A 12979-nucleotide genomic window follows, 5' to 3' on the forward strand; every position below is an offset into this window, starting at 1 on the left:
TCTATAACTTCTACTAGAAACGTCAAATTTTTAAAAACTAAAAAATCTGAGAAAGCTAACTATATGTAGAACTTAAAATGCAAAACAATATGACCATTCAACATGCCCTTCATACCTAAAAAATTCCATCTTTCCCGGTACAAATCATTCTGGGACACCCTGTATTCTGAAAGTCTGAACCCCAGTATAACAGCTATAACAGTCTTCTGTTTTTATCTTTCAATATTTATTGATTTTTATTCAGAAACAAGAAATAATTAAGACAATTAACAACAAATCACACACAATAAACAAAACAAAAAAAGGTAGCAAAAATGGTTACACAAATTATGCAGTCACTTCTACCCAGATACACTAATAACATGCGCATATGCACAAGGTCACAATATAATCCAGTCACAGTCTACAAAAATGTATAAATAATTCAAAATTACCAGAAATCTAGATGTCAAATCTCCATTTACGAAAGTGGCATGAGAGTTTGTTTTTCTTTTTAGCAATGAAATACTCTGTATCTCTGTTTATCAATTGAACATTTAAGATTACGAAGATGAATTTGATCCCATTCCAAGTCCTCAGGGTAATCAGCGAACTCATTCCAAAAACAAATACGTTTTTCAGGAAAACATTTCTCAATCATAATAGAATAAACATGTCGAGGAATCTTTGGAGCTTGGATAAGGTTATCAACCAGCTTATCAAAAATCTCCACACTAGAAATTTTAATGTTTGGAAGTTAATTATAGAAAGTGACACAGAAAGACCTATATACCTGGCAGCAATAACACGCTGTTATGGGTAATCGATCATTGAATTTATTTAAATGAGGCGCCTAAATTAAGATGGGTGGTAAATAATAATGTACATCGACGGTAAAGTGTGCTTTTGTGTGCATATGACAACTCAAGCCCACCATTGGGTTGTATTTGAACAAAAGGTACCTCTCGCTCGTGACGGTGCTTTCACGTGACTCACTTATTGACAGTAGCCTGCCTATTATAGCGTTAATACTCTGTTAGGTCAGTTACCGATTTAATGGCGGAAGCCCTTTGTCCCGAACAAAAGATACCTCTCGATGAATAGCGTGTCGGTAAATCAAATCGGCACAAAAGAACAATGCGTTACGTAATCTATTGCCTCTCCTTGTTTATAAAAGCTCTTTGGGGAGGTGCATAAAGTTATAAATAGCCTGGGGCTAGCTATGAAAGTGGCATTTAAATATTGGCCAAAATTCCAATTATAAAACACTCATATTCTTTCCAAATAAATTAAGTAACAAAATGAAATAGCAAAATCACAATTTTGTGCGCGCATGCTTTCAATATAATCTAGAGGAAAAATTACATAACAAATGACCTTTTGGGGAATTATTTACAGTTACTGACAGTGACATCTTCGTGCCCCTCCCTTTCCGAAGAAAATGACCGCCAATAAGTTCCAGTAACAAAACTGTTAATATAGCTTTGTCTCGTTGCTGAAAATGTGTTGTTTCATTTTACTTCGTTTTGTAATGTTCCCAAATACCACGTGGGATTCATTTATTTTGATAGCTTATAATTATTGCTACTTTAATTAAACATTAAGTGATATTAGGTCGCCAACCATTTTTGAACTTGATAATCTTTAGTTTATTCAGTGGATCCACTCCCATTTGTTCCAGTATGATATCATCTAAACAGACAAAAATTTGTCCATCTATTTGTGCTTCTCTGAATTTCCCAACTACATCATCTGGTATCTTCAACTTGTGTAGTGTTTCAGCTACAGCTCCTACACTGAGATGACACAACTCTCTTGGAAATTCCTGCAGGAAAATAAATACGATAGATTTTGTGTCATTATTTTTGGAAAGGCCACAGGGTAAATTGCACTGAATTTATACGCGCATAACGAGTAGAACGACGAGTAATTAACTTTAGACCAATTAGCTAAACAGCGCACTGAGTACAGATTGAAGTCAAAATAATTATATGTACGATTTCCGTCAAATTAAATTTTGTTATTCATTACCCAAAATGCTGATTGCTGAAATGGCATTAGTAATAACGCCATGAAGGTTTTCTGTTCATTTTTAAGCTGAAATAAAGAGGTAAAGTGTAAAAAAAAGCCCGCTGGCTATTTTGACCGTTTAACGTGGAGAGCCTTAAAATGCAATTTTGCACGTTTTCTCAATTGCAGTCACACAATTCAAAGACTTGTCTAAGCATTCAACATTTTGAGTAAAAGGCTATATGAGTTTGCTCATAATTTTATTATTTTTAGTTAAAGATTTTAATAAATGGTTGTAATGCATTTTGCATACCCTGAAATAGTCTTAGTCATTTGAATTTGATTGTTACAGCATACAAAAACACCCTAACATGCCATCCCAAAATTGGCCAAACATTATAATTTAATTTGTATTCAGTTACTTCTACCTAAAAGATTAGGATTTAGCTATGTTTCAATTTGACAATACAGGATAATAATTAAAAATCAACAAAATTACTCGGGAATAGGTACTCCTGCGTTGAACACTTACCTCCTCATTGGAGGGTTTGGCGGATTGAACCATCTGAGGTTGAACAATCCCGATAGTTTTAACAGGCAGATGGTCACTGTATGGGTTGGTATCACTTTTTCCTACTGGAAGTTGGTGTGATGGCCGATTATGACGTGGTTTTGAGACGGGAGGTCTGGGTGGTTGAACACGTTGTCCACTCGGAGGTGGCGGAGCTAGCTCATATTCTGACATATCGGATTCGGAACCATACGATATTGGGCGGGTAAGAGGGGATGGCGGCGGTGGCGTAGAAGGTCCGTGCTCTAAAGGCATTGGTAAGTCGTCGTAAGGACTTCGATGACGTACTTTCTTTTTAGAGACTCTTTTCTCGGCGTTTTGATCGGCATATGGGTCTTCAGTGAGTTCATCATCTGCCATATCACCAGGTGATGGCTCCTCCTTCTCCTGCTTCTTGTGTTTCCATTTCACTTTACTGATTGTTTTTAACAAATTAAATTTCTTTTTAGTCATCGGTGAATAAGGACCGGAACCCTTGGGTAACGTTGGTGATTGAAGTGGACTTTGTGAAGGCGTGTAGGACTGAAAGTATTTTGAAAAATAAAAACAACACTTAATAAGTAATTTTACAAAAGTAAAGATCAATGAAATGCCATCGTCATCAAGGTTAGATGTTGCACAGTGTGCAAAAGAAGTGGGCATGCAGGCTTCGAGCTTTCAAGCCGAGACATTGTTCGGCGTCTTTCCTGCTCACGCGATGCACAAAACGCCACGGAGAACTAAGCCCAGAATTTTAACAAAGTTAACAATTATTTGAGCGAAAAATTGCAGCCGGTGAGTGAAGCTCTCGGCGGAGAACCGAAACGCGCAGCGGAGAGCCAAAAACGCAATACCTGTCGCGGCGGGGAAAATGCCGTATACATAAGAATGTCCGACTTTGTCAGACTTATAAGTGTGAAGTGGAAATTTGTAAAAACTTACTTCTTCCTGTTCCAGTGATTCGTATTCATCGCTGTTACGATCGCTGTCAGAGTCTGTAACTATAAAATGAAAGTGATTATAAGAAATCGTAGTAGTTGTACATGTATAGATTGACGGTTTGTTTTAATCATTTAAAAAGGAACAAGCCACGTCTGATCCTCCTGGGAGGTAATGATCATTGCAAACATTAAAAGGAAAAATGTTTCCAAAGTATACGCCAGCATGTTGAACAATTTGACAGTTTCACGAGATATAGAACTAAATGAAGCTCCCGATTGAGATGTGGAGCTTATTATTGGCGTTTATCGGTTACTGGTACAATTTGCGCCATTTTCTAGTTTACTTTAATTTATCATAATCATGATACCATTCTTTAAAGTTTAAGAAGCATCTGTGTCAGGTTTGAAGGCGATTCCTTATAAAAAATGTGTATGATAATTTCAATTTCAAATTACCGTCGTCATCAAATTGATGTCTAGGTACTGTAGCAGTCCTTTTCTCGTTTGCTTTATCTTCATTAACTGGATGAGAGGCCAGATGCAGAGGAGGTGGTCTTCGTAGGAGATGAGGAGATGATGGAAGGGGAGGGAGAGAGGACAAATCATTTTTTGTCATCTTTTCCGCCTGTTGGGAGATTAGATCAGAATTTATATTTATTTCAATGATGAAACGAAATAAATTATCCAACAACAACTAACGTGCGCTACTATCTAAGGCTGTTCAATGACGTGCCGCAGTAGGGTAGATTTTCAAAATCGTTTGCTAAATTTGCATTTTCTTAAAGGGGCTCCAAATGCATGTGCCAGATATTGCTTCCCTTTTATTAATCTGCCAAACTTACAACCTTGTGATTCGCCATAAATTACCCGGGGATCTATACAGCTATAAATGTATATTCACCTAAATGATTGTATCTTTCGCCCAATGCTTTCATAGATCCCCAAAGCAAACTTACCGTGCATTAAGTTGGTGGTAACGACCTCATCATGCAAAGACGCAGGTCTTTTCTTGTCACTCTGTGATCTTCTCTTAAACACATTTGATTCTGGAAAAGAGAAAACAACATTTTGCTGCCCTGTTGGCTTCGTAAGATCATCAAGAGAAACTCCTGATGGAGACGGATGTTCCAATGGCGCTATCTGACTTAAATCGTCAAAGGGTTGGGCATTCTCGCGAGACTCCGCTGCACGAGTTATATCCGTGATTGCATGATTGCTCGATTGCTTCCAATTCGTAATGCGTGCACTTAGGCTCACAGGAGGTGGAGTGGAACTTCTCTTGAGAGTGATGGCTGCAGCACCATGCGTTTGATCAATCTCACGAGAATCCATTGGAGATGGTTTGTTAATCCCTGGTTGCTTCCAGTTTGTTCGACGTGGTCGTGGACTTACGGGAGGGATTAGGGGAGAGAGAGCTTTTACAGTAGCGACGTGTCCTTGGGCATTCTCACGAGAATCTGAGGGAGATGTTTTGCTACTTTCATGCTTCTCGAGTTGAGTCCAATTTGTACGGCGTAATCCGGGGCTCAAAGGAAGAGTAGGACTTCAAGGGGATGTGGTTTTGATGAAGCAGGTAAAGTTTGAGATTCGGATCGATTGGTTTCTAGGTTCTGCTTCGATGGTTTCGGTTTCGTCGCTGGTTTCAAGGGATAGCTTGGAGTTATTACCTCGTAAATGCTACTCTTACCAGAATCTTCTTTGTGATCGTCTATCTGACAGATTTTACCAGGAACCTTTCTATGCTCATCTTTTTGGAGCGTTTCTTTAGAAGGCAACGGGCTTCTTGGGCTTGAAGGCTTTGGTGGTCGTCTAGGCGGTGCTCGAGTGTCTACAGCGTCTCCTAATTCAAAAAACTGTATCAACGGATTTTCTGCATTTGCTATGAATATGTCGCTCTTAATATCAGCCATGTTGAACAGAAGATGTTTCACGTCGTGGATAGTTACCCTTTTCACCAGAAAACGCATATCCACTTCCGTCGAAAACAGAAGAACCAATTTTCCATCAAGGGATTTTCCTAAGAAATATTCATCTGAAACCTGATCTGAAAGTTTGAGAACGCAGTCGAGTTTACCACAGAGTTTTTCCAGAAATGGTTTCCCGTGTTGTTTAGGGTTTCCAAGACGGACATCTAGTGGAAGTTTATTGGAGGACAGTATCTCACTTAGTGGAAGTGCATCATGGCTTTGTGTCCGCAATTTAGCCATTGGGTAAAACTTCCCTGCATAGTCTAGGGGAATCTTCAAATTGACGTAGTGATGTGAACCCGGAACTGCATTGGCAATAACACTCTCGATCTTCAGTTTATGTAAAATAACGTATCTATCACCGGCAGAAAAACACAGCTCGTCATCCTCATCGTAATATCCGCCAACGGTTTCAACGTAAAATGGTGGCTGAAATGAATGGTTGATCTCGAATACGGATTGTTCATGTTTTAACCAGCCGTCTTTTGTGACACCGTCCGCCATGATGACATAATGTAGTCTATATAGCTGTAGGTGTTAAAATATCATGACTGCATAATATCATATTCCACTTGAAACATTAAAAAGTCACCAAGCTGCAAAATATGGAGTTGAATTGTTAAAATGACTACTGATGAAGTTTCATTCTCGCACACTATAGTCTGCAATATCAAAATGCCAGCGTGGTATAAAGAATGCGTACAATTTAAAGTTAGTTGACACTTTATGCAGTTGATAATGATAGTTATAACATATGGTACGTATCAAAGATGATCATGTTGATCAGCGTCTGCCTGTGCAAATACTGTGTCTGATTTTTAAATCACGCATGGTTGATTTCAAATTATTTAGTATCATACTTCCTTGTTGAACTCTAACCTAAGTTCCTATAATGATGTAGGCCTAAACTATAACTATTATGTGGATTTTCAATGATTAATTGTGGTATCATTTCTTTCAATGAAGTTGACTGACTGACAGGAATTAGTATGCGCTGTTCTTCTTGAAATACGACAATGCAGTAGTAAAGAAAGAGTTGTTGTCACGTCGCGGTGTAAAGTAAAACAACGGAATATAATTTAATGATAACAAAATAAAAATAATAAGAAGAAAATATACTACTCTCTCATTTTATTGATCGGTTTATTTACCATAGATATATATCCAAATAACGTATGTTGAGTGTTGAAACAAATTAAAAGTTATATCATTTTTGGCCCATACTTGAACTATTGATTCTTCTCTATCAATCAAATAATTATATTTCAAGTGTGAATTAAATAGTTTGAAAACTATTTGAATGATTATCTTTAACAAGTGCATAATTTCTGGTGACTAAGTCTAGTCGTGTCCTCGCGTCATTTCATTTCCGTAGCTTGCAAAAAATAGTCCACGCTTATTGCTATCTTTTGAAGGTGCGTAGCGCATATCAGATCATCGTAACTTCATCAGATCGTGCTAATATTGCTATCTACTGAAGATATCTCACATCAGATCGTGCTTATATTGCTATCTACTGAAGATAGCTCACATCAGATCGTGCTAATGTTGCTATCTACTGAAGATATCTCACATCAGATCGTGCTTATATTGCTATCTACTGAAGATATCTCACATCCGATCGTGCTAATATTGCTATCTACTGAAGATATCTCACATCAGATCGTGCTTATATTGCTATCTACTGAAGATAGCTCACATCATATCGTGCTATTTACTGAAGATAGCTCACATCAGATCATGGTAATATTGCTATGATCTACTGAAGATAGCTCACATCAGATCGTGCTAATATTGCTATCTACTGAAGATAGTTCACATCAGATCGTGCTAATATTGCTATCTACTGAAGATAGCTCACATCAGATTGTGCTAATATTGATATCTACTGAAGATAGCTCACGTGTTATAATATTGCTATCTACTGAAGATAGCTCACATCACATCGTGATAATATTGCTATCTACTGAAGATATTTCACTTCAGATCAGGCTAATATTGCTATCTACTGAAGATAGCTCACATCAGATCGTGCTAATATTGCTATCTACTGAAGATATTTCACTTCAGATCATGCTAATATTACTATCTACTGAAGATAGTTAACATCAGATCGTGCTAATATTGATATTTACTGAAGATAGCTCACATCAGATCGTGCTAATATTGATATTTATTGAAGTTAGCTCACGTGTTATAATATTGCTATCTACTGAAGATAGCTCACATCACATCGTGATAATATTGCTATCTACTGAAGATATTTCACTTCAGATCAGGCTAATATTGCTATCTACTGAAGATAGTTCACATCATCATGTCTCAGGGCGGTCAATTTTTCGGAAGGGATGGGTCATGAATATATGGGTTCATAGTTTTGTTTCACCAAATAGGCGAGATGGTCATGATTTTATTACACCAAAAAATGGGGAGGTGCATAAAGTTATAAATAGCTTGGGGCTATGAAAGTGTCATTTAAATATTGACTAAAATTCCAATTAAACACTCACATTCTTTCCAAATAAAGTAAGTAACAAAATGAAATAGCGAAATCACAATTTTGTGCGCGCACGCTTTCAATATAATCTAGAGGAAAAATTACATATCACATGACCTTTTTGGGAATTATTTACAGTTACTGACAGTGACATATTCATGCCCCCCCCCCTTTCCGAAGAAAATGACCGCCAATTAGTTCCAGTAACAAAACTGTTAACTATATAGCTTTGTCTCGTTTGTGAAAATAGTGTTGTGTTCCATTTTACTTCGATCTGTAATGTTCTGACATGTACCCAAATATCATGTAGGATTCATTTATTTCGATAGCTTATAATTATTGCTACTTTAATTAAACATTAAGTGATATTAGGTCGCCAACCATTTTTGAACTTGGTAATCTTTAGTTTATTCAGTGGATCTACTCCCATTTGTTCGAGTATGATATCATCTAAACAGACAAAAATTTGTCCATCTATTTGTGCTTCTCTGAATTTTCCAACTACATCATCTGGTATCTTCAACTTGTGTAGTGTTTCAGCTACAGCTCCTACACTGAGATGACACAACTCTCTTGGAAATTCCTGCAGGAAAATAAATACGATAGATTTTGTGTCATTATTTTTGGAAAGGCCATAGGATAAATTACACTGAATTTATACGCGCATAACGAGTAGAACGACGAGCGATTAACTTTAGACCAATTAGCTAAACAGCGCACTGAGTACAGATTGAAGGCAAAATAATTATATGTTCGATTTCCGTCAAATTAAATTTTGTTATTCTTTACCCAAAATGCTGATTGCTGAAATGACATTAGTAATAACGTCATGGAGGTATTCTGTTCATTTTTAAGCCAAAATAAAAGCAAATAAAATAAAATAAAAAGGTAAAGTGTAAAAAAAGCCCGCTGGCTACTTTGACCGTTTAACGTGGAGAGCCTTAAAAATACAATTTTGCACGTTTTCTCAATTGCAGTCACACAATCCAAAGACTCGTCTAAGCATTCAACATTTTGAGTAATAGGCTATATGAGTTTGCTCATAATTTTATTATTTTTAGTTAAAGATTTTAATAAATGGTTGTAATGCATTTTGCATACCCTGAAATAGTCTTAGTCATTTGAATTTTATTGTTACAGCATACAAAAACACAGCATACAAAAACACCCTAACATGCCATCCCAAAATTGGCCAAACATTATAATTTAATTTGTATTCAGTTACTTCTACCTAAAAGATTAGGATTTAGCTATGTTTCATTTGACAATACAGGATAATAATTAAAAATCAACAAAATTAGAGCTGTATTTTTTTGGAATCGGGAATAGATACTGCGTTGAACACTTACCTCCTCATTGGAGGGTTTGGCGGATTGAACCATCTGAGGTTGAACAATCCCGATAGTTTTAGTAGGCAGATGGTCACTGTATGGGTTGGTATCACTTTGTCCTACTGGAAGTTGGTGTGATGGCCGATTATGACGTGGTTTTGAGACGGGAGGTCTGGGTGGTTGAACACGTTGTCCACTCGGAGGTGGCGGAGCTAGCTCATATTCTGACATATCGGATTCGGAACCATACGATATTGGGCGGTAAGAGGGATGGCGGCGGTGGCGTAGAAGGTCCGTGCTCTAAAGGCATTGGTAAGTCGTCGTAAGGACTTCGATGACGTACTTTCTTTTTAGAGACTCTTTTCTCGACGTTTTGATCGGCATATGGGTCTTCAGTGAGTTCATCATCTGCCATATCACCAGGCGATGGCTCCTCCTTCTCCTGCTTCTTGTGTTTCCATTTCACTTTACTGATTGTTTTTAACAAATTAAATTTCTTTTTAGTCATCGGTGAATAAGGACCGGAACCCTTGGGTAACGTTGGTGATTGAAGTGGACTTTGTGAAGGCGTGTAGGACTGAAAGTATTTTGAAAAATAAAAACAACACTTAATAAGTAATTTTACAAAAGTAAAGATCAATGAAATGCCATCGTCATCAAGGTTAGATGTTGCACAGTGTGCAAAAGAAGTGGGCATGCAGGCTTCGAGCTTTCAAGCCGAGACATTGTTCGGCGTCTTTCCTGCTCACGCGATGCACAAAACGCCAAGGAGAACTAAGCCCAGAATTTTAACAAAGTTAACAATTATTTGAGCGAAAAATTGCAGCCGGTGAGTGAAGCTCTCGGCGGAGAACCGAAACGCGCAGCGGAGAGCCAAAAACGCAATGCCTGTCGCGGCGGGGAAAATGCCGTATGCATAAGAATGTCCGACTTTGTCAGACTTATAAGTGTGAAGTGGAAATTTGTAAAAACTTACTTCTTCCTGTTCCAGTGATTCGTATTCATCGCTGTTACGATCGCTGTCAGAGTCTGTAACTATAAAATGAAAGTGATTATAAGAAATCGTAGTAGTTGTACATGTATAGATTGACGGTTTGTTTTAATCATTTAAAAGGAACAAGCCACGTCTGATCCTCCTGGGAGGTAATGATCATTGCAAACATTAAAAGGAAAAATGTTTCCAAAGTATACGCCAGCATGTTGAACAATTTGACAGTTTCACGAGATATAGAACTAAATGAAGCTCCCGATTGAGATGTGGAGCTTATTATTGGCGTTTATCGGTTACTGGTACAATTTGCGCCATTTTCTAGTTTACTTTAATTTATCATAATCATGATACCATTCTTTAAAGTTTAAGAAGGCTGATAGGATCAGCATCTGTGTCAGGTTTGAAGGCGATTCCTTATAAAAAATTTGTATGATAATTTCAATTTCAAATTACCGTCGTCATCAAATTGATGTCTAGGTACTGTAGCAGTCCTTTTCTCGTTTGCTTTATCTTCATTAACTGGATGAGAGGCCAGATGCAGAGGAGGTGGTCTTCGTAGGAGATGAGGAGATGATGGAAGGGGAGGGAGAGAGGACAAATCATTTTTGTCATCTTTTCCGCCTGTTGGGAGATTAGATCAGAATTTATATTTATTTCAATGATGAAACGAAATAAATTATCCAACAACAACTAACGTGCGCTACTATCTAAGGCTGTTCAATGACGTGCCGCAGTAGGGTAGATTTTCAAAATCGTTTGCTAAATTTGCATTTTCTTAAAGGGGCTCCAAATGCATGTGCCAGATATTGCTTCCCCTTTTATTAATCTGCCAAACTTACAACCTTGTGATTCGCCATAAATTACCCGGGGATCTATACAGCTATAAATGTATATTCACCTAAATGATTGTATCTTTCGCCCAATACTTTCATAGATCCCCAAAGCAAACTTACCGTGCATTAAGTTGGTGGTAACGACCTCATCATGCAAAGACGCAGGTCTTTTCTTGTCACTCTGTGATCTTCTCTTAAACACATTTGATTCTGGAAAAGAGAAAACAACATTTTGCTGCCCTGTTGGCTTCGTAAGATCATCCAGAGAAACTCCTGATGGAGACGGATGTTCCAATGGCGCTATCTGACTTAAATCGTCAAAGGGTTGGACATTCTCGCGAGACTCCGCTGCACGAGTTATATCCGTGGTTGCATGATTGCTCGATTGCTTCCAATTCGTAATGCGTGCACTTAGGCTCACAGGAGGTGGAGTGGAACTTCTCTTGAGAGTTATGGCTGCAGCGCCATGCATTTGATCATTCTCACGAGAATCCATTGGAGATGTTTTGTGAATCTCTGGTTGCTTCCAGTTTGTTCGACGTGGTCGTGGACTTACGGGAGGGATTAGGGGAGAGAGAGCTTTTACAGTAGCGACGTGTCCTTGGGCATTCTCACGAGAATCTGAGGGAGATGTTTTGCTACTTTCATGCTTCTCGAGTTGAGTCCAATTTGTACGGCGTAATCCGGGGCTCAAAGGAAGAGTAGGACTTCCAAGGGGATGTGGTTTTGATGAAGCAGGTAAAGTTTGAGATTCGGATCGATTGGTTTCTAGGTTCTGCTTCGATGGTTTCGGTTTCGTCGCTGGTTTCAAGGGATAGCTTGGAGTCATTACCTCGTAAATGCTACTCTTACCAGAATCTTCTTTGTGATCGTCTATCAGAGAGATTTTACCAGGAACCTTTATATGCCCATCTTTTTGGAGCGTTTCTTTAGAAGGCAACGGGCTTCTTGGACTTGAAGGCTTTGGTGGTCGTCTAGGCGGTGCTCGAGTGTCTACAGCGTCTCCTAATTCAAAAAACTGTATTAACGGATTTTCTGCATTTGCTATAAATATATCGCTCTTAATATCAGCCATGTTGAACAGAAGATGTTTCACGTCGTGGATAGTTACCCTTTTCACCAGAAAACGCATATCCACTTCCGTCGAAAACAGAAGAACCAATTTTCCATCAAGGGATTTTCCTAAGAAATATTCATCTGAAACCTGATCTGAAAGTTTGAGAACGCAGTCGAGTTTACCACAGAGTTTTTCCAGAAATGGTTTCCCGTGTTGTTTAGGGTTTCCAAGACGGACCTCTAGTGGAAGTTTAGTGGAGGATAGTATCTCACTTAGTGGAAGTGCATCATGGCTTTGTGTCCGCAATTTAGCCATTGGGTAAAACTTCCCTGCATAGTCTAGGGGAATCTTCAAATTGACGTGGTGATGTGAACCCGGAACTGCATTGGCAATAACACTCTCGATCTTCAGTTTATGTAAAATAACGTATCTATCACCAGCAGAAAAACACAGCTCGTCATCTTCATCGTAATATCCGCCAACGGTTTCAACGTAAAATGGTGGCTGAAATGAATGGTTGATCTCTGATACGGATTGTTCATGTTTTAACCAGCCGTCTTTTGTGACACCGTCCGCCATGATGACATATGTAGTCTATATAGCTGTAGGTGTTAAAATATCATGACTACATAATATCATATTCCACTTGCAACATTAAAAAGTCACCAAGCTGTAAAATATGGAGCTGAATTGTTAAAATGACTACTGCTGATGTCTTATTCTCGCAGACTATAGTCTGCAATATGAAAATGCCAGCGTGGAATAAAGAATGCATATAATTTAAAGTTAGTTGACACTTATGCAGTTGATAGTTAGTAACATG

The 12979-nt window shown here is 38.2% G+C and overlaps 2 protein-coding genes across 2 annotated transcripts; both read right to left on the minus strand.

The window, feature by feature from the left end:
* Positions 1 to 284: 284 nt before the first annotated feature.
* Positions 285 to 4812, minus strand: LOC140166720 (uncharacterized). The gene is made up of 5 exons (XM_072190219.1): positions 4462 to 4812; positions 3937 to 4105; positions 3482 to 3540; positions 2522 to 3082; positions 285 to 1804 (listed from the first exon to the last, which is right to left on the minus strand). The coding sequence occupies exons 1-5, from the start codon at positions 4810 to 4812 to the stop codon at positions 1580 to 1582; spliced, it is 1365 nt and encodes a 454-aa protein (XP_072046320.1). The 3' UTR covers positions 285 to 1579.
* A 1814-nt stretch (positions 4813 to 6626) lies between these two features.
* LOC140165966 (uncharacterized) lies at positions 6627 to 9531 on the minus strand. The gene is made up of 2 exons (XM_072189325.1): positions 9294 to 9531; positions 6627 to 8527 (listed from the first exon to the last, which is right to left on the minus strand). Exons 1-2 carry the CDS (start codon positions 9504 to 9506, stop codon positions 8303 to 8305), a joined length of 438 nt encoding a protein of 145 aa, XP_072045426.1. The 5' UTR covers positions 9507 to 9531; the 3' UTR covers positions 6627 to 8302.
* Between the last annotated feature and the right edge of the window lie 3448 nt (positions 9532 to 12979).

This window comes from Amphiura filiformis, chromosome 12 (genome assembly GCF_039555335.1).
Source record: "Amphiura filiformis chromosome 12, Afil_fr2py, whole genome shotgun sequence".
NCBI lineage: Eukaryota > Metazoa > Echinodermata > Ophiuroidea > Amphilepidida > Amphiuridae > Amphiura > Amphiura filiformis.

Coding starts and splice junctions, on each gene's coding strand:
- LOC140166720 (XM_072190219.1), bottom strand. CDS start 4,812: ATGGATTCTCGTGAGATTGATCAAACGCATGGTGCTGCAGCCATCACT. Junction 3,541..3,936: donor ACATCAATTTGATGACGACG/GTAATTTGAAAT, acceptor TTCATTTTATAG/TTACAGACTCTGACAGCGAT. Junction 1,805..2,521: donor CCAAACCCTCCAATGAGGAG/GTAAGTGTTCAA, acceptor ATTTTCCTGCAG/GAATTTCCAAGAGAGTTGTG.
- LOC140165966 (XM_072189325.1), bottom strand. CDS start 9,506: ATGTCAGAATATGAGCTAGCTCCGCCACCTCCGAGTGGACAACGTGTT. Junction 8,528..9,293: donor CCAAACCCTCCAATGAGGAG/GTAAGTGTTCAA, acceptor ATTTTCCTGCAG/GAATTTCCAAGAGAGTTGTG.